This window comes from Rhodnius prolixus, unplaced genomic scaffold, assembly GCF_049639745.1.
Source record: "Rhodnius prolixus isolate KJV_2025 unplaced genomic scaffold, Rpr scaffold_7, whole genome shotgun sequence".
Lineage (NCBI taxonomy): Eukaryota > Metazoa > Arthropoda > Insecta > Hemiptera > Reduviidae > Rhodnius > Rhodnius prolixus.
In genome coordinates this window covers 2,295,361-2,322,249 of record NW_027411582.1, presented here as the reverse complement: position 1 = coordinate 2,322,249, position 26,889 = coordinate 2,295,361, and the positions used below count along the sequence as shown (strand labels likewise).

Below are 26,889 nucleotides of genomic sequence, written 5' to 3'. Positions count from 1 at the left end.
GTTTCTCCCCACCAGATGCTGTGAAGAAGGGTGAAGTAGTACCGTACATTCTACATGCTTAGATAGTGGGAAAAAGTTTTTCCAACCTGAAGTGCTTTTCCAGAAGTGGAAGGTTATATAAATTTGTAGCGAGCGCCCCCCCCCCTTTGGTGTATGATAATCAAGTTTAGTGTGTATGTCCGCTTGGTTTGAAAGTTTTAATTGCTTAGTTAGTGGTAAGGTAGCGCTACTGAGCCTGACCTCCTCCATTTCGTCACTCAATACCTACCCCCACTCTTTTATAAATACTTCACCTCCCTCCTTAATTATTAGAACCAATAGGAAAAAAGAAAAGGCTGGTGCGTAGTTCCTATTTAGTAAACAATTACCCCTTCTTTTGCAAACTGTATAATTTTGTTAACAGTGTAAGTACGTAATTCCACAAAACGTTCGGTAGTTTTTTTGAAGGAAATTTTTTCTGATTTACACGACGGAAGTCATTCTAATCGGGAACATTTTTCTGTTTTCACAGGAATTAGCCACTTTTGTGAGATCCGGTGGGGTCTTAAAAGTGGTTTTTAACAATGTTTACGTGCCCAGCTTGAGGAACCTTTAAAGAAGCATTGGGTCTTCCTCAGCTAAATCGTACCTTCATCTCAAAATCGTCCTTGATCCTTTAAGCCTTTCACATCCGCTATTTAAGCCGCCCTCAACGACAAAGCCGGCTTCTTTTCCCCCATTGAACCAACTGCTGCCATGCTTTGTACCATGCTCTGGCTAAACGCTGCCCCTCCATTCTAGGATGTCCTCAATTTTGGCTTTGATGTTCGCCACAAATCCATTCAGTTTTGTATTTCATCTTCCTGTACAAAGTAGATATTCAATCAATTTATCCTCTTCCAATTTAGCGCCTTCATATATATATATTTCCATTTTGTACCCCGTTCCCCAGGATGAGTAAAAATTCTATCTTATAACCAGGCCCCAAACTCATTAGTAACAAAAAAACATGTTTTAGTGGGTGACAAATTGCTTCAAACTTATTAAACGTCTAGAGAGAAGTGATTAATTTCTTCAGCTGAAGGTAAAAACCACAGAATACTGCCTCCTCAACTTTGCTCTATTTCTCACAGACTTTTTTCTTAAAGCCATAAATAAAAGAGAAATGAGAAAAAAAATAAAAAGGCAACAATTTATTAAATTTCTCTTGTTTTTTACATTTCATTAAACATTTATTAGGTAATTTTATTAATGACTTTATTTCTTTGTGTTCAGCCAGCTGATTTTGTTAATTACATTCTAGTTAATTACTCTAGTAAATATTGCTATTATGTGAAAATATCACCGGAAATTGACCTCATTTTGAGGTCCGTTGAAACGGAACAATTTTTTTAGAAAATGAATGAGGAAAACGGCTAACTAAAGACTGACAGACTCACTATACAAACTATCCACTTCCTGTAGTCTGATTTAGTTCAAACTTAGTGCAATTATAGTACTCACTAAAATAGTGCAGAATACTGAATTTTATTGATATTGGTCGATTACTTTCGGAGCTATAACTAACTAAAGACTGACAGACTCACTGTACAAACTATCACTTCCTGCAGTCTGATTTATTTCAAACTTAGTGCAGTTCTAGTGCCCACTAAAATAGTGCAGAATACTGAATTTTATGGATATTGGTCGATTACTTTCGGAGCTATAACTAACTAAAGACTGACAGACTCACTATTCGTACTATCACTTCCTGTAAGCTGATTTAGTTCAAACTTAGTGCAGTCCTAGTACCCACTATAATAGTGCAGAATACTGAATTTTATTGATATTGGTCGATTACCTTTGGAGCTATAACTAACTAAAGACTGTCAAACTCACTATTCGAACTATCACTTCGGTTCAATGATTTGGGTTTCTACTAATGTACAAATTTTTGTTTGTTCTCAGGTATTTAATAACAGCCCTGTGCGGCCCGGACATCTGTTACAGTCCGCATCTAGTGGTGGCCGCCGTGTTCTGGGTTGGCTATTTCAATTCCGCATTAAATCCGATCATCTATGCATATTTTAATCGTGAATTCCGTGCAGCTTTCAAAAAGACTTTAGAATCCTGTTGCCATCAGATGACCATGTGTTTCCGGTCAAGTGAAACGCAAAGACGTCGTGCTTTACGCGGCACAAACGCCGTCAACGAAAGCCGAAGCAATGAAGCGGTTAGAGCGCAAATGGTCGGCAGTTCAAATGTATCTTCAGCGGCGGAAATACATTATCTGAATTCCGCTTGTGTTGTACGTACTACCACAGCTGATGATATGGCCAAATTATCCACAGCTGTCAATAATTTAAATTTAGAACAAGGTATATAAATAGCTGCAGAGTTGTTTGTTTTTGTTTTTGTTTTTTTGTTTTTTAACATCGAGTCAGCTGTGGCAGTATTTTATTTTTTTGAATCAGCTGTTTATCGATCTCTATTATAACCTATCTGGTTTGTTACCAAGTTCTAGGTTACCATCTGTTTTACGTGTTACCATTCCTTCATATTGTCTGTAATTGCTCTTATTTATAGCACAATTGAAATCTCTTTAATAACCTTCCAAATTTGTAATGAAAAATACTAATTAAAAAAAATTTTCCTTTTAATCTTTTATTAAAAATTTTCAGTTGTAACAAAATAAATGTGATACATGATTCACAGTATCAGGATGTTGGATTGGAGGAGCTGCCCAGTGATGGTCACTTCATTATCGTGAACATTTATTACACTGCTCTCCTGATAGGTGTTGATCGTGAGGATTAGGATGAGCTCCTGTAGAGCTCCTGTGAAATTTATGGAACCGAATTTTCACAAGATTATTGACGATAAAGATTTTGAAACTGGAGCATTTTCAGCTGCAAGGATTGGATGTGGAGATTGTTTGAAGTTTAACCGAGTAGATAAGAAATTCTTGTACCCTAATTATCTTAGAGGGAAGGGATTAGTGAAGTAGTTAGCGTGCTGGATTCCCAAGCGGAGATCGCGGATTCTTAGCTTTTTCTCTTGCTATGAGATTCTTACACTTCACTGACGATTGATGGAGTGTGATATCCATTACGACAGAACACTAACTATACATCGGCAGGGCAGTGAAATCGGGCGCCAATGACTTCAGCTATTATCGCGCCTCTTAATAAAATATCTTAGAACTCATGACAGATTGGTCTCAAGAGAAGTTTATTGTTTTGTTAGTTTCTTGTCTAATTTGAAAATCTCATGCCAATCGTCTATAAAAAGATAAAAAACATCTAAATTGAAAAGACAGAACATAAAATGAGATTATTCATTAATCGATTCATAAATGCTTATTGCTTCTTTATCGATTTTATCAATCGTAAAATAGTAATAAAAAAAAGTATATTACGATTTGGATTAATATCACGCTGGAAGTTTAGAATACTTTTAGGTCATGTGATAAAAAACTGCTATTAACAGTCAATGTTCACTGTTCGGGACATTCCAGGAAGGGAAGGAGGGAGATACTATCAGACTGGGATTATCTCTCGCCCCTCTCCAATAACCCAGAAAGGGAGATACTATCAGACTGGGATTATCTCTCATCCTTCCCTATCCAATAACCCCGTAAACATATATCTTCACCAACTCTGTAGTGTTCAACCTGTACCTCCTCTGCTCTCAATGTTCCCGAGGAATTAATATAAAAAAAAAAAAAAAAAACAGCGCCCAGGGTGGCTCCAGACCAGTGTCTGCGCAAGCTCTTTTATCTTCCCCTCTGAAGAGGGGAAAAAATGGCCAATTCTGGACCTTGACTCCTTGTTTAAAAAAAACTTCCCTTTTGCACAAAGGTTCAGAATTCTCACCAACCGCTTTTGCGTACTGTTTCCGGTCTCACAACGCGTACAGTGCGATCTGCCAGGGATTAAAAGATGATTTCCTTTCCACCAAGCTCATAAAACCAGAATCCAGGATCCAAGTTATCCAAATCGGGATACCTTTAGAGCGTTTTCCCTGACCTTTCGTACTTTTTAAGAAGATCTGAGTCTTACACTCATAATCTCTACTCGAAATCCCACTCCTCGCCATGTTAAATACGAATATGAATTTACAAAAAATCAATAATTAATGCAGGGGAATTTTCACATCGGAAAAGCTTTTACAGTCTATCAGTAAAACATCAAGTTAATCATGAATTAACATTAATTAGTCAACATTGAAAATTAATTATTAATTCTAAAACAATTTAAACAAAGTGTTTAATTATTAAGACAGTACACAAAGTAGTGGCCCCTTTTAAAGTTTAATAACAGGGGGGAGGAAGGTGTACAGTAAAGGAAGTGTAAATGCCCTGTTCCGTAGTACAAAGGGCTGTAAATTATAGCGCTTTATATAGGTATATATTGCTAGCTAACTACCCAGTCATAGCTACAATAGCTTACCTTGTTCAGTTTATATCGACATCTTACTTCACATCAAACAATTTCCCTCTCTTTTGAAAAACACAAATCTACTTTACTTTGATCAATCTCAAGTTAAAATCAAATCGATGTATTACGTAAAATGTGTTGATTTAAAACAAAAATATATAAAATAATTTTCGAACGATTTTAAAGCATTATTTTAATAAAAACAAAAGCTTTACAATGATTCTTTTTTTTTTTTGTAAAGTTAATGCTTTTAACCAAATTCCTGTTGCGCAATACTGATTTCAAAATTTCTGCGGAGAAGGATACCGGGAGGGGGTGCTGGTGAGTGTACGGCAAGATCCAGGGTCTTGCTGGGTCTAAACTGTTTTTTAAAGAAAGCCATAAAAGTTGGTGTCTTCAAATTGGCACTCTGGCGTGACTTTGAAATGGAGCCCAGAAAGCTACTCACTGGAATTATCTCTTCAGCCAGGTTAAAGGTTAAAGAAGAGTGCCGTCAAACTTTTTAAAAGTCCATGTAATTTTGCACTGTTTAAGTGGAACGATACTTAAGATTTAAAAATTAAATTTAAAAAAAGTATACTTTTTATATCCTACTTATGTATACTTACTTTATCAACTGAATAACCAAAGCTTTTTAGATTATGTCGTTCTGTCTGCTTTTCCTGTGTCTCGATAGGTAAAGCTCTGGTATGAGGTGGGACTTTGAAGAAGAGGTATTTCAAGTGGCTTTAGTAGGGCGAACGAATCTTTAGAAGGGCGAAAGAATCTTCAGTAGGGCGAAAAAGCTTTAGAAGGGCGAACGAAGCTTTGGAAGGGCGAACGAAGCTTTAGAAGAGCGAACGAAGCTTTAGAAGAGCGAACGAAGCTTTAGTAGAGCGAACGAAGCTTTAGAAGGGCGGACGAAGCTTTAGAAGGGTGAACGAAGCTTTAGAAGAGCGAAAGAAGCTTTAGAAAGCGAACGAAACTTTAGAAAGGAAGTTCCATCCACCAAAGTTGGCCAAAAATTAGCTGATTCTTCAACTACTTCCTCAACCTAATGAATTATCTAAAGACCCAGAATCTTGATCCGATCTATGATGCTGCAGGATGTGAACACATTTTTTGGAGTATAGATTTCACCACTAGCTTCTTAACACATCTCGTTGCTTAAAACGTAAGATTACGTTCCCCAGCTAAAGAATGCCCAGCATCCCTGGCTTTGTTGGTTCTTTGCTTCTCATGAGAAAGAAGTTGATCTGGTGATCCTTTCACTTCCATTACAGCTAAAAATAGTTACACAAAGCAAATAGAATCTACACTTTGTGTACAGCTAGAAAATGCAGGGTACTTCCACCATATATGTTTTAGATTTCGCAGAGTTTTTGCGACCGTAATGCGATCTTCAGTATTGAGATAATTTGCACCAGGTTGGTTCTTTTTAAATTTTCTTTTGTTTGAAAAAGGGGAAACTGTTGGGGGGAAAATGGTGCGTAAAAAAAAAAAAAAGAGAGTGGGGGAGTCTGATAGATTTCCTGAGGGAGATTAACATATCAGCCTCTTGGTTGCCCTTGGTGTGTCCTCCCTAGTTCATTAATGCTACCTTGGTAAAAGAGTGTGTTAGAGAGAGAGAGACAAAAAACAGACCTGTCTCGGGCGCAGTATTTATTTAGGCAGAGAATGTGGGTGTGTTTAATCTCTCTCCTCCGCTTCTTCTCCTTCTTCTTCACTAAAAGCCTCTCTCATCCTTTTTTCCATGGACCAAAAATAATTCTCATTCTCCCCGTTTTTGTGACCGTAGGGGAAGCCAGAGCAAGCAATTAACTGTCCATCAAGGATTGCCAACATTCAATATGGAACCAGTGGTGGTAGTTGGCGACCCTGTCTCGCTCTCTCTTCCCCCTTACCCCTTGCGCGCCTTTATAATCCAGCCAGATTTAGTTCAAACATCAATTAAAAAAAAAATCTCTTTGCAACCCCCCACCCAGTCAGTGTGCCGCACAGTCCTGTTTGAACATGTCCACACGGGTGATTACAGCGCCATCCCTTGCCTGTTCGTACAGCTTTCTACAATAAAATGCTCAATGCTCTTTACCACCAAAAGCTTCTCTTTTTTTTTACAAGCCCAACTTTATTAAAACACCAAAAATTTACATATAAAAGCTTTAACCATCTTTTTTTTTTTAGAATATAGAATTTCTTTCGTGTGGCCCCCCTCCACATCGAGCCGACAAAATTGAAAACGACGCAGAATAAATTTTCAACACTTAAATATTTATTTTGTCCTTAATTGATAAGGAAAGTGTTTCAATTGGGTTAAATCTTGGATTTTGCGTTGTAAACGGAAGTGACTGGTAAAGCGGCGTAAACGGATGCCGACAAAAACAAACTAACAATAAAACGCAATAAAAAAATAAGCTTTTTAAAATTTTTATCTTCTATGTACACAGATATGTTTTTATATCTTTTCTATGGCACAATTTGTAGAAAGTGATGGTAGAACGCGAGCTACGCAGTGAGCAAAAAAAATTGTAGAAAGTGACGGTAGAACGCGAGCTATGCAGTCAGCAAAAAGAGTGTAGGAAGTGATGGTAGAACGCGAGCTAGGCAGTGAGCAAAACAATTTGTAGAAAGTGATGGTAGAACGCGAGCCATGCAGTGTGCAAAAAAAATTGTAGGAAGTGGTGGTAGAACGCGAGCTACGCAGTGAGCAAAAAATTTGTAGAAAGTGACGGTAGAACGCGAGCTACGCGGTGAGCAAAAAAAATTGTAGGAAGTGGTGGTAGAACGCGAGCTACGCAGTGAGCAAAAAATTTGTAGAAAGTGACGGTAGAACGCGAGCTACGCAGTGAGCAAAAAAAATTGTAGAAAGTGACGGTAGAACGCGAGCTATGCAGTCAGCAAAAAGAGTGTAGGAAGTGATGGTAGAACGCGAGCTAGGCAGTGAGCAAAAAAATAACTGTAGGAAGTGTCGGTAGAACGCGAGCTATGCAGTGAGCAAAGTTTTAGGAAGTGACGGTAGAATGCTAGCTACGCAGTGAGCAAAACAATTTGTAGAAAGTGATGGTAGAACGCGAGCCATGCAGTGTGCAAAAAAAATTGTAGGAAGTGGTGGTAGAACGCGAGCTACGCAGTGAGCAAAAAATTTGTAGAAAGTGACGGTAGAACGCGAGCTACGCGGTGAGCAAAAAAAATTGTAGGAAGTGGTGGTAGAACGCGAGCTACGCAGTGAGCAAAAAATTTGTAGAAAGTGACGGTAGAACGCGAGCTACGCAGTGAGCAAAAAAAATTGTAGGAAGTGGTGGTAGAACGCGAGCTACGCAGTGAGCAAAAAATTTGTAGAAAGTGACGGTAGAACGCGAGCTACGCAGTGAGCAAAAAAAATTGTAGGAAGTGGTGGTAGAACGCGAGCTACGCAGTGAGCAAAAAAATTTGTAGTAAGTGATGGTAGAACGCTAGCTACGCAGTGAGCAAAAAATTAATTGTAGGAAGTGACGGTAGAACGCGAGCTACGCAGTGAGCAAAAAAATTTGTAGGAAGTGACGGTAGAACGCGAGCTATTCAGGGAGCAAAAAAAATTGTAGGAAGTGATGGTAGAACGCGAGCTAGGCAGTGAGCAAAAAATAATTGTAGGAAGTGTCGGTAGAACGCGAGCTGTGCAGTGAGCAAAGTTGTAGGAAGTGACGGTAGAACACGAGCTACGCAGTGAGCAATAAAATTTGTAGAAAGTGATGGTAGAACGCGAGCTACGCAGTGAGCAAAAAAAATTGTAGAAAGTGACGGTAGAACGCGAGCTATGCAGTCAGCAAAAAGAGTGTAGGAAGTGATGGTAGAACGCGAGCTAGGCAGTGAGCAAAAAAATAACTGTAGGAAGTGTCGGTAGAACGCGAGCTATGCAGTGAGCAAAGTTTTAGGAAGTGACGGTAGAATGCTAGCTACGCAGTGAGCAAAACAATTTGTAGAAAGTGATGGTAGAACGCGAGCCATGCAGTGTGCAAAAAAAATTGTAGGAAGTGGTGGTAGAACGCGAGCTACGCAGTGAGCAAAAAATTTGTAGAAAGTGACGGTAGAACGCGAGCTACGCGGTGAGCAAAAAAAATTGTAGGAAGTGGTGGTAGAACGCGAGCTACGCAGTGAGCAAAAAATTTGTAGAAAGTGACGGTAGAACGCGAGCTACGCAGTGAGCAAAAAAAATTGTAGGAAGTGGTGGTAGAACGCGAGCTACGCAGTGAGCAAAAAAATTTGTAGTAAGTGATGGTAGAACGCTAGCTACGCAGTGAGCAAAAAATTAATTGTAGGAAGTGACGGTAGAACGCGAGCTACGCAGTGAGCAAAAAAATTTGTAGGAAGTGACGGTAGAACGCGAGCTATTCAGGGAGCAAAAAAAATTGTAGGAAGTGATGGTAGAACGCGAGCTAGGCAGTGAGCAAAAAATAATTGTAGGAAGTGTCGGTAGAACGCGAGCTGTGCAGTGAGCAAAGTTGTAGGAAGTGACGGTAGAACACGAGCTACGCAGTGAGCAATAAAATTTGTAGAAAGTGATGGTAGAACGCGAGCTACGCAGTGAGCAAAAAAAATTTGAAGGAAGTGGTGGTAAACGCGAGCTACGCAGTGAGCAAAAAATTGTACGAATTTACGGTAGAACGCGAGCTACGCAGTGAGCAAAAAAAAATTTGTAGGAAGTGGTGGTAGAACGCGAGCTACGCAGTGAGCAAAAAAAAATTTGTAGGAAGTGGCGGTAGAACACGAGCTACGCAGTGAGCAAAAAAATTTGTAGAAAGTGATGGTAGAACGCGAGCTACGCAGTGAGCAAAAAAAATTTGAAGGAAGTGGTGGTAAACGCGAGCTACGCAGTGAGCAAAAAATTGTACGAATTTACGGTAGAACGCGAGCTACGCAGTGAGCAAAAAAAATTTGTAGGAAGTGGTGGTAGAACGCGAGCTACGCAGTGAGCAAAAAAAAATTTGTAGGAAGTGGCGGTAGAACGCGAGCTGTGCAGTGAGCAAAAAAAGATTGTAGGAAGTGAAGTAGAAACTCATATTTTTTTTTTTAAATTAACTTTTATGAACTTATTCTCCAAATTTAATAAGCAAATTTATAATACATTCATTTTTAATGGCCGAAGAATAATATTGTAAAGAAAAAATATTATTATTAAAATAACAATATTCATCTTAATAAATAAAATTTAAAGAAAAAAAAAAACAATACAAAATGAACAACACGGAAAGGGTGCATGGTCGGATGGTACAATAAGATATTGAAACAAATATTTGTACCTTTTTTAGTAAATTATTTTACGTGCTTGATAAGAGTCCTGTTATTAATTAACAAAGTTGGTTATTTTGTTTGTTTTAGTGAGGTTCAAATCATTTAATTTGAACATAGGAAGTTCACTAAGTGCTTTTTCCATTTGATTTGTTGCGATTTTACTAGTGATCTTTGGGAATTGTAACGGCCAAAGATGTTTGCCTTCTTCTTCAGTGGTTCTGTTGTGAATACGATGGTTGTAGAAAACGTTTGACCCACGGATGGTGTCTTTTCAATAATGGCGTAGGCCTTGAAAACATACATATGATCCAAACTTCCAGCGGCGTCATTTAGCTCTGGGAGATTAGTTGAGGCAGGTTATGTATGGTTCTGTCGATTGAGCGAGGTCATAGAGGAGGTCCAGCAAAAAGAACTGGAAACATGTAGAGCACAAATGAAGAAAAGCGTTAAAACAATGACGTCACAAAAAATCATACAAATCTAAAAAAAAGGTTCTTTGAGGAAAACCCTAGGATGAAAAGGTAAACGTTAACCCCAGATGATGTCTTTTCAATATTGGCGTAGGCCTTGAAAACATATGATCCAAAATCCAGCGGCGTCATTTAGCTCGGTAATCCTGTACTGGGAGATTAGTTAAGATAGGCTTGTATGGTTCTGTCGATGAAGGGGGTCTTAGAGGACCCAGGAGAAAGGGTGAAACCATGACATCAAAAAACAATTATACAAATCTAAAAAAAAAGTTCTTTGAGGAGGACTCCAGGATGAAAAAGGACACGGAGAGCACCGTAGAAAATGGACATTAGATTAAAGTTGAGGGGAATACAGGCAAACTTCAGTTGACTAAACCAGAGATTGTAGCTCTATTTTATAGATGAACCATTAGCCCTAAAGCAACTCATCCGAATTAAGGTATCTTGGAAATCTCAGAAGTTGTAAAGGTCCTAGACAGGGCCGTATTTTCCTATAGGCTAACTAGGCTTCAGCCTAGGGCCTCAAGATCAAGAGGGGCCTACATTCAAATTGTTAGCAAAATTAAAATTACGCTATTCTAAAACAAGGGAACACTAAAACACAGTTTTAGTGATGTATCTCAGTAGTGATGTATTTTATTATCTCTCATGTAATTTGCAAACTTAAAAATGGGAGGTGAAAGGGCTTCATAAGTGGGAATAGCCTAGGGCCTCTTTTCATCTAAATCCGGCCCTGGTACTAGACCATCTTTGAAAAGGCATTAAAGTCTTTCTTTGGAAATGGCGTCGCAGACCATTTGGAAGGCTATTTGTTGTCTCCTCAATATCTAAGCCCGGAATCTGCAGTTGCTATCATGTTCTAAACTCAGCTGTTTCAGTTCTCCTCTCAGTAAGTTGACAATGCACCATTGTCGATGATACCCACAACAGCCGTTACTTAGTCTAATTTTTTTTTACACAAGCCTGAACCTTTCAGGGCTAGCCAAGGAGAGAATTCTAGTTTGTACCCTCAAAAAGTTTCAGGCCCCCCACCCCACCGCGAATAACGGAAAATTCCGCGCTTTGTTGTCCTTTGCGGATGTTCGGCCGCTTAATTTCCTTCTTCAACATCAACACGTCTTGGATTTCGAGAAAATAAAGGTTTCAAGGCAATTTTAACGAGAACCCTCCCATTAAATTGTGTATATGAGCCTTAAAATTTCATGCTCTTGTGGGGGTCTAACATGGGAAATTATTTTAGGGTTCCTTACAGTCTATTAAACACAAACTTAATTCTAGGAATTAGTCTAAATTAGTAAGATAACCTAATGATAGCAAATCACCGTTCCCATTAATCCAGTTACCTTCAAGCTCCTGGATGTATGATCACTAGATTAGATTCCTCCATATATGGTTTAATATGAGCATCAGGCTTTACCAGCCGTCAGCTAATTGAAGATAATATCCCCTACAGAGTGCTCTGAACATCATCCTATATTCTAAAGGTTATCTAATCCAAATCTAAATTTATTAGAGCAAAATGAGTTCAGCGTAAAGTGCTTTTTTTTTCTAGTTTCCTAGTCAATCCTCAGAATTTTATTTGATAATTCTTGCCCAAATTTCCTGTTTTAACAGGACGGCTTTTATAGATACAGTAATTAATTCTGAAAATTTCGAAAATGTGGCAGAAAAATACTCTTATTTGACCGGGGGGGCGCAGTATTTTTGCTTTACAAAATTACACTTTGCAAATATACTTTACGTACTTGAGTCATTGAATGAGCTGCGTAGGTTTAGGTTTAGGGTTTTTAGTCGTCACAAATCAATAAAAAGAAATAAATCTACAAAATGGCATAATGTAACAGAAACCTCTGATTTAAGCTAACTAAGTAGATATTCTAAGGCGCGCCTCCTTATTAGGTTTTATTGGGATTTTTCTTAAACTCAACTGAGTGTGCCCCCCCTCATTCTTATTGAGTTCATATTCTTTGCAGCACAATTATTCTGCATTATATCTTCTTTTAAATGGGTCTATTGTTACAATATAATAACTTCTTTTTTTCTTTTTGCTGTCGCCATATTGGCAGTTTTTATTATTAATTTTATTTATTTTCTCGCTTTAATATTGCCTAAGTGCAATATTTTTTATTGGAAAAAGCCTAATTCACAGGAATCAGATTCATTCACAGGAATCCGATTCATTAGGAACCAGATTCGTCCACAGGAATCAGATTCATTCAAGGAACCAGATTTATTCACAGGAATCAGATTCATTCACAGGAATTAGATTCATTCAAAGAATCAGATTTATTCAAAGAATCAGATTCATTCAAGGAATCAAATTCATTCACAGGAATCAGATTCATGCAGGGAACCGAATTCGTTCACAGGAATCCGATTCATTCAAAGAATCAGATTCATTCAAGGAATCAGATTCATTCAAGGAAACAGATTCTACTTTTTACAAAATTTGTATCCTCATGTGTTATTAAACCACAATGTTCATTCCTTAAAAGTCACTAAAATAGAAAACCCTAAAAAAATACCATCCAAGAAAATGGAGTAGTTTTCAAATTTGATGGAAAATAATGATGTGCAGGAAAAGTCATGTAAATATTGACTTGGATTTTTCTTAATAAATAAAGTTTTTCTAATTTCCGCTCCCCCCCAAAAAAAAAATTGGAATAATTTCAGGTTCGCTTTTCTTTTCTTATTATTTGCATAAATTTGAAAGTCTTTGTTACGAATCTTTGGATCTTCAATCTCTGGAGTCTATTCTTCAATTAAATTTTACAACTGCTCAGGATGCAAAGTCCTGGAATGCCTGCTCCAATCTAACCCTTACTACATCATTCCAAATAGTTCCTAATTTTTGACCCTGTATTTTAGCCTCACACTAAAGCTTTGCAGTGCATCTTAAAAAATCAAGCATTCAAATTTGGAAGGTTAAAGGAGCAAAGATGATTAAAGTATGACACAAACAAAAATAAAATTAATTATATGGCATATATTTGAACACATGTTTACAATATAAATAAACTAGATCAGCTGATTGCAAGATCAGCTGTTCTGATAATTGTGTAAATAAGAATCATATGCTCTCCGTCTTTCTTCCTCTCTGTCTAAATGCATCAAGTCTCTAGATATCATTTCCATTCTTCATTACTTAATCTTAAGCACCCAATTGTGATAAAAATTAAATTTTTAATAAAATTATAAAACTATTTTGTACCTTAAACTTTAAAAATGAATTGAGAAAAAAATAAAATAAAGAATCTAGTCATTAAAAAAAATGTTTATATATAATTTGTACGAAAACATTGTACTTTCATGGCAATAAACCAAATTTGTATGAAGTGATTCAGTAGGTAAAGAGGCAATTTCTTCTTCAGAAGACCCCAAAACATACAAGAAACCTGAGCGATAATTATTAACTGGCTTAGAGCTCAAAGCTGACCAGGAAGCCGCAAGAATGCAGTTTATCGCTCCGGAAGATTTCTTACCATTGCTTGTAGTAGGCGATGCAGATTGTCTCTGGCTCCGACAGACAGATTGCCAAAAAATTCCTCTGGCTTTTTCTTCTTCGGGATATCTCAGTCAAACCATTACCAACCATCAAGTCCCTCATTCCAGGCAAGTTTGTCCGGCATCTTTGCTGGTGCTTCCTTGTTAAACTTTTTTCCTGCTTGTCCTTAGTCCACAAGAGCTGAAGTTCTGAAGACGGATTGAACTTATGGCTGTTTAAAGGATTAACTAGAGTCTTTTCGAGTTCAATGTTTGTCATGATACTATTTCCTTGGCTGTCTCGGATGAAACGAGCTTATTACAGCTGCCAAGTTCATACGTTGGAACTATAGCTTGAAAGCTGTTTGAAACAGGTTACACATGCACCAACATCAAAGACTCATAATTTTTCTGTGTTGCTTCAGATCAAGTCTGCCTGCTAAATTCCAATTTTTCCACCTTCTAGCAGTCTTCTTCTTAACGGTAGACTCCACCGTCTACTGTAAAAGCTAACTTAAATGGGTGTAGCTCTGCTAAAAGTCATCGAAGGACCAGAAATAGATGTTTAAAGGTTGCAGAAGTGCTCTTTCCGCCAAGCCACATAGTTATCAGTTACCAATTTGAGACTTCCATGATGATGGCAGTGCATTTTTGGATAACCGCTTTGTTGTTTCTGTTAAAAGTTTACAAGAATTACTTATTTAAATTCTATTACGTCTTCAATATTTAATTTCAAGGTCTTTACCCTCTTTACTTATTGAATTTAACCTCAAAATTACTGGATAATAAAATACAAATAATTAAAATGATTTAAGAAATGTTTTTAAAAAAAAGGCGCAATTTCTTCTAATTCCCTATAATGTCAATCATTGAACGTAGTTTACTTTGTTAGACATAACAGGGTCTCTCTTTTAACTAACTATTCGATGTTCAATTCCCCACTTCCTTAAGTGTAAAATTTGAAAAATGTAAGAATCTCTAATTGTAAACTATTGTGTACATTTGTCTAAAAATAATAATTTAAAAACAAAACAAAAATTATGGAATATTTTTATTGTTTTTTATGTGTAATATAATAATAAAGATTTAATAAATAAATAAAATACATTATTATATGTAGTTAAAATTGTGGGTTACAGAAAAAGTCAATATGTGTAAATAAAAATAATGATTTTTTTGCAGGTTTGTTAATGAAAAGTATGGAGGGACAAAGGGCGAAATCAATTATCGTATATGTAATGTGTGTACGATTTTTTTGTTTTGTTTTGTTTTAATTGTTTAACTGTCACTAATGACAGACTGGAAAAAAGAGAGGCGTGAAATGTTAGTACAATCAAATTATTTTGTTGATGAATGAATGAAATCATTAATTTTGTTTAATTATAATTTTATTTAAATTAAACAATAGGTGCGAATGAGTGTTCTAATTAAATAATAATATTAAAATACAAAAAAAAATTAATAAAATATTATTAATAAATTGTTTAAATTAATTTGTGTCACTTTTGTTTTGTTTGTTCTTCCTTTTGGGAGGGGCCCCACCTTAGATTTTATTTTTACAGAAAGAAAAAAAAAAAGAAAACAAACGCTACTGAATAATAAGTAAATAAGCTTTTAAAAATTATACATCAACATAAAAAGTTATATCATATTTAATACGTGTACAATATCAGATTACGCAACCAAGGACTTTTAGTAATCAATTTAACTGTTAACTATAATATTTGAAGAGAGATCAGACCTCCCCCCCACCGTTATATGGTGATTACTTTGTAAATTACTAGTCAGGTGGTACAGTATGGCCAGTTAGCGTTGCAATACGAGAATTTGTTTGCACACACTGGTGGGGCTACACTGGGTCTATACGAGCCGTGTGTTCACCGTAACCTCTCCCACTACTATACTTTTGTGCTTGGTTTCAAATGTTTACAACCGCTATACGGCTCTACACAATTTGATTGATGGATTGTTCATCATACCATAACCTGTTAAAAAAAAAAAACCTACGCTAACAGAATTCTGTTTTTTGATACACTGTACAGTTTTTTAAGGTAGGTAATTATTCTTTTCAATTATTTAGGAAGGGTCGCCTAACTTCAGTAAAACAATTTTATACAAAATTTTCCTGTAAAACTATCAAAATATCCTCTACATCTTTTTTTATTTTCTTTCAAATTTATAGTTCAATTATTAATTGAAAGGATTCGTCGCATTTTGTTATTTTTTTAAGTAAATTTCTTAGTAAGTATTGTGATTTATGCCAAATTTTCATACTAGTGGGGAACCGGCTGTACCTGGATTTTCCTCTTTTTAAGACCTTAGATGTAGCTCTATCGCTTTTCTTTAAACATTGAATGCTTACTGTACTTTTTTTTCGGCATTGGCTTTCGCCATACAGCCAGCATCGTCTAGGTCAGTGATGGCGAACCCACAATTGCTAGGCAACCATTTGTTTGTTTATGCGGGTTGATTTAGATTTTCTAATTGTGTGGATAATTTATATTCTATCTGTGTTTTTTCAATCACGCATTGACACAAAAGCAATTTAAATGCTACCTACAAACCTTCAGTTTGATCATTACAGTTCTAAAACGCAATGGCAATGAAATGATGACAAATGCTTTGTGTAGTATTTGAAATAAAGTAAAAGTGTTTACAAAATATCAAATAAAATGTATAATTTTACTCATATTTTGTTTGTTAAAAAAAATCAACAACCCAAAGCAAATAACCATATTTAGATTTTTCTTCAGATAAAACACACTTTTGTAAGGTTTTGTTCAGTTATGTTTGTCAAAAAAAAGACTTCCATAGCACTTGTTTCGTCTCGTTTTACCCGTTAAGCCAACCGAATAGTTTTGAAAATATTCAGTTTAAAATTTTTAAACTTAACTCTTGTGCAAATGGGCATTAGTGACCCCAAGAGCTAGTACAAAATTTGACCCACGTCTCAAAAAGGTTCGCCATCCCTGGTCTAGGTGCTTATCACTAGAATATCACTCACTCTCCATTCTTACTTATAAATACATTCGCTTCACACATTCATCCCTCTACTATACACAGCTACGAGGGTCGTTTGAAAAGTCCGTGCAAAAATAAAAACTACCTAATTTTTTGGGGTAAACCTTTTTTATTTTTCAACTTAGTCTCCTTTTAGGCTTATACACTTCGTCCAACGCTGCTCTAGTTTGTTGATCCCTTCCGAATAATAGGATTTGTCCAAGTCTGAAAAATAGCCATTCGTTTCTGCAATCACCTCCTCGTTTGAATAAAATCTTTTTCCCGCCAGCCATTTCTTCATATTAAGGAAGAAATAGTAGTCCGAGGGAGCCAAGTCTGGAGAATAGGGGGGATGTGAAACGAGTTGGAACCCTATTTCCATTAATTTTGCGACCACAACTGCTGAGGTGTGAGCCGGATCACTGCGTTGTCGTGATGGAAAAGGACTTTTTTGTGGGCCAATCGTGGGCGTTTTTCTTGCAGCTAGGTTTTCAAACGGTCCAATAACGATGAATAATATGCACCTGTAATAGTTTTACCCTTTTCCAGATAGTCGATGAGGATTATTCCTTGCGAATCCCAAAAGACAGTCGCCATAATCTTTCCGGCCAAAGGAACGGTCTTCGCCTTTTTTGGCGCAGATTCCCCCTTGGTAACCCATTGTTTAGATTGTTCTTTGGTCTCAGGAGTGTAGTGATGTATCCATGTTTCATCCACAGTGACGAAACGACGCTTAAAGTCCTGCGAATCCTTCTGGAACAGCTGCAAACCGTCCTTGCAACACTTCACACGATTTCGTTTTTGGTCAAGCGTGAGCAATCGCGGCACCCATCTTGCGGATAGCTTTGTCATGTCCAAATGTTGATGCAAAATATTATGTACCCGTTCATTCGAGATGCCCACAGCACTAGCAATCTCACGCACCTTCACACTTCTGTCATCCATCACCATATCATGGATTTTATCAATGATTTCTGGAGTAGTAACCTCAACAGGGCGTCCAGAACGTTCAGCGTCACTTGTGCCCATATGGCCACTCCGAAAATTTTGAAACCACTTATAAACTGTTCTAATCGAAGGTGCAGAGTCACCATAATGTTTATCAAGCTTCTCTTTAGTCTCCTGAGGCGTTTTGCCTTTCATAAAGTAGTGTTTAATCAACACACGAAATTCTTTTTCGTCCATTTTTTGAAAATCACTCGACTTCCTCGATTCAAACGAATGCCAAACACAAAGAAATAGACCGATCTGGCTGAAACTTGGTGTGTGTTCTTCCAAGAGATGCTACTAACTAAACATAACCTCGATATGCGCCAGTAATGCTATCTCTCTGACTTTGCACGGACTTTTCAAACGACCCTCGTATTTACATTCAAACTTACAACTAATGGATGGATCAGTACTCTATATTCCTGGCCATCCTTATAGCTTAACCTAAAATTAAAATCACCGTAATCCTTCTCTAATCATTTTCTTGCATTAATTCTAATTCGGCTATAACTTTTAAATACATTCATATTTCATTGCTAGCTCTGCACATAGATGTTGGTGGAGAATACTATGTCTTCGTAGCGAAATGGTGCATCTAAATACCTGTATAAGTCGTCGAAACATTCGTTTCCTTTCTACTGCATAACGTGGACATATCCATTATTATATGTTTGAAATCCTCCTCCTCATTGCAATCTACGCAAAGAGGAGAGGACCTTTTGTTGATCCTGTGTGTGTTACTGTACTTCTTTGATTTGATAAGTTTCCAGTACTGTTTTATTTAGAGCACTTGAAGAAGATGACTGGAAAAACTTCTCTCTAAAACCGGTCTTATTCTTTATGTATTATAATGAAGAGATGGATGTGTTGCTAACAATATTAGCCTTTTAATTATACTTCAACGTATTGCAGAAGTGCATGTAATAAAAATAAATTTATGTAAGTTGTGTGTAGAAAAAAAATGCTAGTAAAAAAAAACAATGTAAGATGTAGAACACAACTATAAACTAACAGTGTTGTTAAATAAATAATAGTTGAGGGAATTTTGAGTGTATATATGTGTTAGGTTGGGAAGCGTGCCGTTTTACACTGTAATAAAAACGTGTACGTATTGTTGTGTTAATACAGTATTTGTGTGTGTACGAAAGGAGGTGAATTATTGATTAAGACTTGGTGACATTGTTCTTGTGTATGTATGTTTTTCTGTTGTGTTGTAGTAACTTTGGAAAGTGTTCTTGTATGAACTAAGGAGTAAAAAGCAAACAAGATAGAAAGAGAGTTGTCAACCTGTCCCAATCTTGAAGGCTGTGGAAACTCTCGCCCAATAGAATGGTAAAGCGTTTACCAATAAATAATAACAGCACCAATTATATATTTTTTTTTAATGATTTCTACTAACTTGGCCAATGGTTTTCTCATAATCAGGTGTCTTTAAATATTGTGTTTTTTGGGTACCTCAAATCTATAATCATTTTCAGTTAAAGTACAAAAATGACCATTTTAAAACTCAGAACTATAAGGATTTATCCAGGAAAAGTAGTTACTTTTTGGACTGTTGACAAGGAGGAAACTGAAGGGACGTAATTTAAATGGCGTTGTTCCTTCAAACAAATCCTCAGGAAAGGATGGGATTCCTGCGGGACGCTCACAGGATAAGGTAAAGAGAAACTCTCTATCTCTCATAGAGTTGAAATAGATTTTCCCGAGAAATTGCAGTTAATAAGTCCAAGGTAAGGCAGGTGAGTCTCCAGCATGCTTCTGGTCCTCTGCTTCTTAAAGGAGGCTGTTCAATCTTCCACTCAAACATGTTTCATCATCAGGCAGAAGATTTGTGATGTGATTAGGTGATGCTTCTCTTCTTAGCTAAGGGTCGCTTCGCACTTTCAACAGCAACAACAATAATAATAATAACAATATAATTGAAGTGTTGTACTTCCAATCCCTCAAACTCGCAATCCTACAGGAACTAGCGTAGGCGTCCCTGGTGTTTGAGGAGCGTTCGGGGTAGTAAAGAGTAAAGAGCAAGGAGTTTAACTTCTGCGTTCGAACAGCAATGCGCCACAGTTCAACTAACTGTGTCAAGTATGCAGACATCGTTATGCGAGATAATGCGGTCGCCCCCTCACACCTTATCATCACTTATCGCAACTTTGTAACTCGATGTATCGATTTGATCCGAGGTCTTTTCAAACAGCTCATTATGCAAATAGAATAAAAGAACCCAAACAACTATTTTTAGAACTTTTATTATTTCTTCACCCTCTAATTGATAGTGAAAAGCGACAAGCATTCAAAATTGTTTTTCTACGGACAATACAATTTTTAAGGGCCCCCCCTCTTAACTGATAGAAAATTAAGAAATCTGAATCATGAAAGTTCACACCAGTTTCTCTTAAAGTAATTAAGTTTTCTTGAAACTTACCACTCGTACCCAAAGTAGCTGACTTGATTACTATAGTTATTCTTTTTAAAAATAGAGAGACGTGAAAGGTGATTGAAATACGTAAATCGGAAGTGGTACAGAATAGATTTTTCCCTTTTTGGAATTTTCATTAATTGTTAATTTTCCCAAAGAAAAATTTATTTTGAAGGAAGCTATGTTTCCATCTTTACGACCTCAAAATAGTTAGTAATGAACTCTACCTGGCTAAGACCACTTATTGAAGGGCAGTTAAAAGAAAAACTTTTAACTAGGACTAGTCGACCATCAAGAAGTTTTTGCCCTGGATTTGACCAGCACGACGTGAAGTACCCTTTGCAAGGAGGAGACACTTCGTTAAGAAGGGTGCTGTGACCCCCGGATGGACTTGGCAAGTGCCGGTAAAGGGTGTACTCCAAAGGAAGCCGTCCATTGTTCCCGAGTGTATTGTAAAGTTCAAGTTTTTATACCAGGCACCTCCAACCTCTTCGACCAAGTACTGCACGACTTTTTTTTTTTGTAAAGTATAACCAACCATTCTTTCTTCCACAGGGATTCTGTCATGGAAAGAGAGTACAAACTTCTCAGCTCATGTGTGCTTTCTTGTAACTTTGCAGAGAAGTAAGTCCCCCTGGATGAACCAAATCTTTTTTTTTTTTTCTTCTTCTTTCAAAGATTTATTGGCTTTCTTTTCGTTATACTTTTCGCACAACTCTATCACAAAACTATTTCTTGTTAATCAATGCTACCAACCATACATTTGTTCAAACTTTAAATTGCATTCTTGTTACATCATATACAGGGTGTATACGGAGGAGAGAGGTCGAAACTTCGGGAGGTGATTCTACAGCTCAAATGCAACAAAAAATATTCTCTTCACTTTGGCCCGATTCTCAATAGAGTCCAAGATATTTGCATTTTTACTTTTCCATTCGATATTCGCGTTTTTCGACATAAAAACGGTCGTAACTTTTCTATCCTTTATCCTACAACAAATCTGCTTATTCCAAACGAAAGAGCATTAAATTTCCTATAAACCTGCTTAACTCAGAGCCTCAAAACGATTCTTATAACAATGAAATGTTTACTTGAATGTCTAAAAATTTCGTTCTCGATGATTTTTATTAAAAGTTTCAACTGCATTTTCTCAATGGTAATGAATCAAGGAATCACATAATTTCAGAAAAAGTTGCGCATTTATTGAGCTTCAAGACCATATGGATTTTTTTGGTTTTTAATAAAACCCTACCCCGAACAGAGGGGTGTAAATGCAGAAAACTGTGATTTTGCGAACTGACTTTTCATTACTAATTTACTCAAATATCAATTTTTACCATTTTAGTAACCATTTTAGTTTAGAACAATTATTATTTTATAGAACGGAAGTAAAAAATAAAGTAGCAATAAAACACAGAAGTGAAAAAGTACAATAGGCAGGTGCCTAGTTAAAATTGCTACAAAAATCGTTCGAACTATTCAAACAAGGAAGTGGGAAAGAATTGTGGCAAATTTTTAGTTTCTTGACTACAATTGTTTGTGCAACATATTTTAACGACAAAATGGAGGTTTTTTTTTCATCAAAGTTAATTAATATTAATTCAAAACCAATCGATTCTTGGAGAAGGAACAAAAAGAAAATAACCATTTTATTTTTGAATTATTATTAATTAATTTTGATGAAAAAAAACCTCCATTATGTCATTAAAATAAGTTGCACAAACAATTGTAGTCAACTACTGCGTTTTATTGCTACTTTACTTTTTACTTCCGTTTTATTAAATAATAATTGTGAAAAACTAAAATGGTTACTTTTCTTTTTGTTCCTTCTCCAAAAATTGACATTTGAGTAAATTAGTAGTGAAAAGTCGGTTTGCGCAAATCCCAGTTTTCTGCATTTACACCCCTCTGTTCGGGGTAGGGTTTTATTAAAAACCAAAAACATCCATATGATCTTGAAGCTCAATAAATGCGCAACTTTTTCTGAAATTATGTGATTCCTTGATTCATTAACCATTGAGAAAATGCAGTTGAAAATTTTAACAAAAATAATCGAGAACGAAATTTATAGACATTCAAGTAAACATTTCATTGTTTTAAGAATCGTTTTGAGGCTCTGTTCCAAGCAGATTTGTAGGAAATTTAATGCTCTTTCGTTTGGAATAAGCAGATTTGATGTAGGATAAAGGATAGAAAAGTTACGGCCGTTTTTATGGTGGAAAACGCGAATATCGACGGAAAAGTTAAAAATGCAAATATCTTGGACACTATTGAGAATTGGGCCATAGTGAAGAGAATATTTTTTGTTGCATTTGAGCTGCTGAATCACCTCCCGAAGTTTCGACCACTCCTCCGTATACACCCTGTAGTTTGTGCTAACCAAAAATTTCAAGAATTGACACATTACAGCAGAACTGTGCATCCTTTAAAGTTAAACGGCCATTTATGAATTCAGAAGACGGACCACATCATTACTCAAATCAAGATGTCGGGGACATGTTTCTTTGCTGCCCCCCCCCCGCCAGTATTGGCAGTTCTGGCATCGCATACACACAGACAAACATCAAGATCAAGATTCAATGTATTTATTTGATTCTGAAACAAAGTACAAACAATAGCAAACTTTAGGGAAGGGATTAGCTATGCGGTTAGCATACTGGACTCCCACGCGGAGGTCCCGGGTTCGAATCCAGCAGCTGACCCTTAGATTTTCTCTTCCTAGGAGCTTCTTACAGCTCACTGTCCGGTCATGGACAGTGTTGTCTGTAACGAGAGAACACTGTCCGGAGGCCGGCAGTGCACTGGAAAAAGCTCCGGGCGCTAATAACCTCAGCTGTTGATGCGCAAAAAAAAAAAAAAAAAAAATAGCAAACTTTTGGTATTTGTTTTCCTTCCATCTGAATAGCAAACCCAGTCTAAGGCATTGCAGCAGGCAAGCAGGTTAGTTTGAATAGAGCGCACAGAAGTTTTGCCTTTGTGAGAATATAGAATATAGCGCCTAAAAACTGTTTTATTCTATATTCTGCCTTATAACTAGGCGGAAGGCGTATTGTTGTTTAAACCTACTTAAAAACAACTTTTGTCGTAAGTGAAACTTTGCAAAGTTGCAGACTTTTTATTTTATATTAAGTTTACATCAAAAATTATAATTTATTAAAGCTCCCTGAACTAAAAAAAAAAGTGTCTTTAATAAAAATGTAAACACTGTCACTTTGAAGACCGTGCCCGTAATTACATAACTCACATTTCGACGCACTTGAATTGAGGCGCCACGCTAACCGAGCGGTTAGAGGCGAGACCTGCGAAGCTAAATATATATTGTGGTACTGGGTTCGATTCCCCGGTCTTAGGCTTTGAATTTTATTTAATGGTTGATAAAAGAGATTTACAGTAAAGTACGTTTGGTAGTCGCCTCCGTCCACGACATCTAATTTGGTAGTTGGACGTAAAGCTCCGCCTGAAAAAATTAGGCGATTACTTTACTTTTTACTAACTTCAATTGCAAACATCTGGTGTGCACAGGGCCGGATTTACCTATAGCCTAACTAGGCTTCAAGATCAAGAGGGCCTACATTCAAATGGTTAGCAAAATTAAAATTAAGGTTAGTACCAATAACAACATGTTTCATTTAACATATTGATATTATATCACTGTAGTGATGTATTTTATTATCTCTCATGTAATTTACAAACTTAAAAATGGGTGATGAAAGGCCCTCATAAGTGGAATAGCCTAGGGCCTCTTTTCATCTAAATCCGGCCCTGGGTGTGCACATCGTACGACTTTCTCTACCTATTATTCTTAACCTTTTTCTTAAACTCCGAAAGTAAGGGTCTTACTTAATTCTTGCCAAAAGTATTCATTGCACTGAAATGCTTGCTCTAATCTACGAGTTAGTTAGTCTCGTATCTTAGTTAGTATCTCTTAGTTAGTAAGGGAAGAGGTTGTAAAAGGATACACTGAGAGCCTGTTGGACTACTTTTTGTGGTGAGAATTTCTATAAAATGGAATTATAAAAAAAATAAAGAATAAAAAAAGTAATTAATATTCATTTAAACGTGTAGCGGAAGTCAAAGGCATTACAGGTTGGCAGTCGTGTAATTAAAAATAACGGAAGCAAAAAAAAAATTCATTTAAAGAGATTATTTAATTATTTTCAGCGATTTTGTTTGTTTCTTTTACGTCATTATTTTATTCTTTGTAACGCTATTTACTTTTTTTTCAGAGTTATGAACTTAATTCATTTACCTTTAAAAGATATAATGTGAAACGAAGTCCAGGGTTCGGAGTCGCAAGGGCTTACAACTTTACTGAAAGAATTATTCATAAATTGCCGAGTCCCACAATAAGCATGAAGATGAGAAAACAAAATTGTGGATTTTACACAATTTTCATTTGCTCTTAATATGGCGATCACGTTTCAGTAAAACGCCAGACGCTTGGCAGTGCACTGGGAAAGAAATAAACAAGTTCAGAGCGCCAATGACCTGACCTCAGATGTTGACTCGCCATTTTTTTTTAACCTTTATTTAGATTTTTACAACTGCACAGAAATCAATGCAATAAGTAAAACAGATGGTCGATAATAGAGTGTGCTGATAGGCTAGGCCAACAAGCGCACATTGACATGACTAACATGGACGACGGCCATCCAGCGATAGCAGTCGTAATATGCCATAATAGCAGGAGAATCACGACTGTCACACTAGACAGCCGACGCTACATTCGCAGATGGTCGCGAGGCCACCGACGCCTCAACCGTCGTGGAGGATTAGTTGGGAGGGTGGAGGTTGAGAGGGCTTGGACTAAAGGATTCATGTGAGAGTTCATAGTTGGGAATGGAATTTTATGTAACGGGATTTGGCCAGGACAGAGACGAAGGGAATTTTAAGGTCATTGTGGATAGTATGGTTAGAGACGTAGAAAGGAGCATTGACTAGGATACGAAGGATTTTGGATTGAAGGGATTGGATACGAGTGTTTGGCTGTCCCGTACAGTTCTATTCCATATGTCCATATAGGGGCTAGTAATGTGTAGTACAGCTGTCTTTTGTTACGTAGCGTCAGTTTTGAACGTTTGTCTAGTAATTTTTTTAATAGTTTATATCTGTTATTTAACTCAGTTCGTTTTAGTCGAGTATGAGGATTCCAGGTTAGTCGCTTGTCGAGGTGAAGTCCAAGGTAACGTACTTTTGTAACGGTAGGAAGAGCGATATGGTTGAAATATATGGAAGGGAGGGTTTTCTGGTTAAGTGTGAAATGTTTGGATTTTTGTTGATTTACCTTAATTCTCCACTTTCGTAGCCAGGGTTCTAGGATATTAAGATGGGATTGAAGATGGTGACTCGCCATAAATTAAAAAATAAATGAGCTAAATTTTTTTAGCCATTACAGGAAAATACTTAATTCATTATCAACTCAAATCAAAAACTACGTTATAACACAATATAAATTGATCAAGAAGGATTTACCTTAGCTCTATTTTGGTCACAGTATAAATAATAATGTTTTAACAGACACGGCAAGTTAGTAAACAAGCTTGTGAAGTTAATAACCTAGTTTGAGATTGGGAAAGGTTACAACACAGTTTATAGGCGCACACATTCTGGTGGGCCCCTTTAAACTAATAGTCTGTTAACAGGTAACTAAATGGTTAGTCGCGTTATCTGGAACAACCAACTGCCTACCCTTAACAATGATATTACCCCACGTGGAGATGATGATGATGATGATGATGACAACCATCTTGGACAGATTGGGGTTTCCAAGAGCGGTGGAGGGAGGGGGGCGCCTAGTTTAACTCTGCCAAACTACCCACCTACAATTTAGAAACTTTGATGTCAACTTAATGAACTCTCACCTTCAAGCGTACTTCACAATTCTCTGCTCTATTCAAACAGCTTGAATAGTTATTATTCTAAATTATCTACGATGTAAATCTTACATTAGGTTAACCACAAAAAAGGTTTCTTGTAGAACAGTGGCATACCCTCGCATCATTATGTACCGTATGAACCTTGATAATTTACGTTTTACAACTTACACAATTTTTAAAAAAAACTTCTTACATTATAGATTAGGTACATTACAAAAATCTGTTGTTTAGACTCATACGACTATTACCAGCATCAAGATTTTAACAAACACATTGTCATCAAACAACATTGTCGAAGGTTTGTTTGTATTATGGCCACTTTAGTTGGAATCTGCCCACTTCTTTTCACAGAAGTTCGCTCAATCGAATTTTCCATATAATTTTTATTTTCAATTAAAAGTTGTTAATTTATGTGTTTTGTGATCATTAAACAAAGTTTAAATACAGGGTGACCAGAGTTATATGCTCCACCCACTTTTTTTTTTAACGGCGGGAAATTTCGAAAAAATAAAAAACACGTATTTTAGTCTAGTTTATTTTCAGTGATTGAACCATTTTTTTAAACCCCTGTATCTCGAGATACAGCATCCAACTTTTGTTTTTCAAATGGAACGTTATATTTCTTGTTGCATATTTTTATAGTATTTGAGCTCCTAAAAAAATAATTTTTGAAATCGGTTAGGTTTTTCAAAAGTTATGGTAATTTAAAATGTGAAATACAAATTTCAGTTTACTGTCAAAATTACGTTATTTTTCTTAAAGAATCTGTTCAAACTGGGCACAATTAACGGTTAGGCAAGCCCAAACTCTGGACTCCCACGCTTTGCTTGTAGCAGCACTTATGGAGGCGAAGTCAAGATCTAGGCAGGCTACAGTTATTCGACGTTTAGGTTGTTTTTTTCTACAAACGTTTGGTGTGGAGTTTTAGGAAATCGACTAATCTGCCCATACTTCTATAGAGAGAACTTAACTGGTGAAAGGTACCTAACTTTTTTTTAAGAGACATTTTG

The 26,889-nt window shown here is 36.6% G+C and overlaps 1 protein-coding gene and 1 long non-coding RNA gene across 3 annotated transcripts in view; both read left to right on the top strand.

Moving 5' to 3' along the window:
* Positions 1 to 4,558, top strand: part of Octbeta1R (Octopamine beta1 receptor) — a 210,872-nt gene extending 206,314 nt beyond the window's left edge. Inside the window, exon 4 of the mRNA XM_074113431.1 lies at positions 1,927 to 4,558. Within this exon, the coding sequence (XP_073969532.1) occupies positions 1,927 to 2,344 (418 nt within the window). The 3' untranslated portion in view covers positions 2,345 to 4,558. The remainder of the gene's footprint in view (positions 1 to 1,926) is intronic.
* Positions 4,559 to 9,300: 4,742 nt separating this feature from the next.
* LOC141446721 (uncharacterized) lies at positions 9,301 to 26,365 on the top strand. Of its 2 annotated transcripts, none has more exons than XR_012453843.1 (4): positions 9,301 to 15,648; positions 18,805 to 18,919; positions 19,066 to 19,244; positions 24,230 to 26,365. It is a non-coding gene; the product is annotated as an uncharacterized lncRNA (long non-coding RNA). The 2 variants fall into 2 exon arrangements; XR_012453842.1 differs by lacking the exon at positions 24,230 to 26,365 and adding an exon at positions 22,413 to 23,918.
* The last annotated feature ends 524 nt before the right edge of the window (positions 26,366 to 26,889 follow it).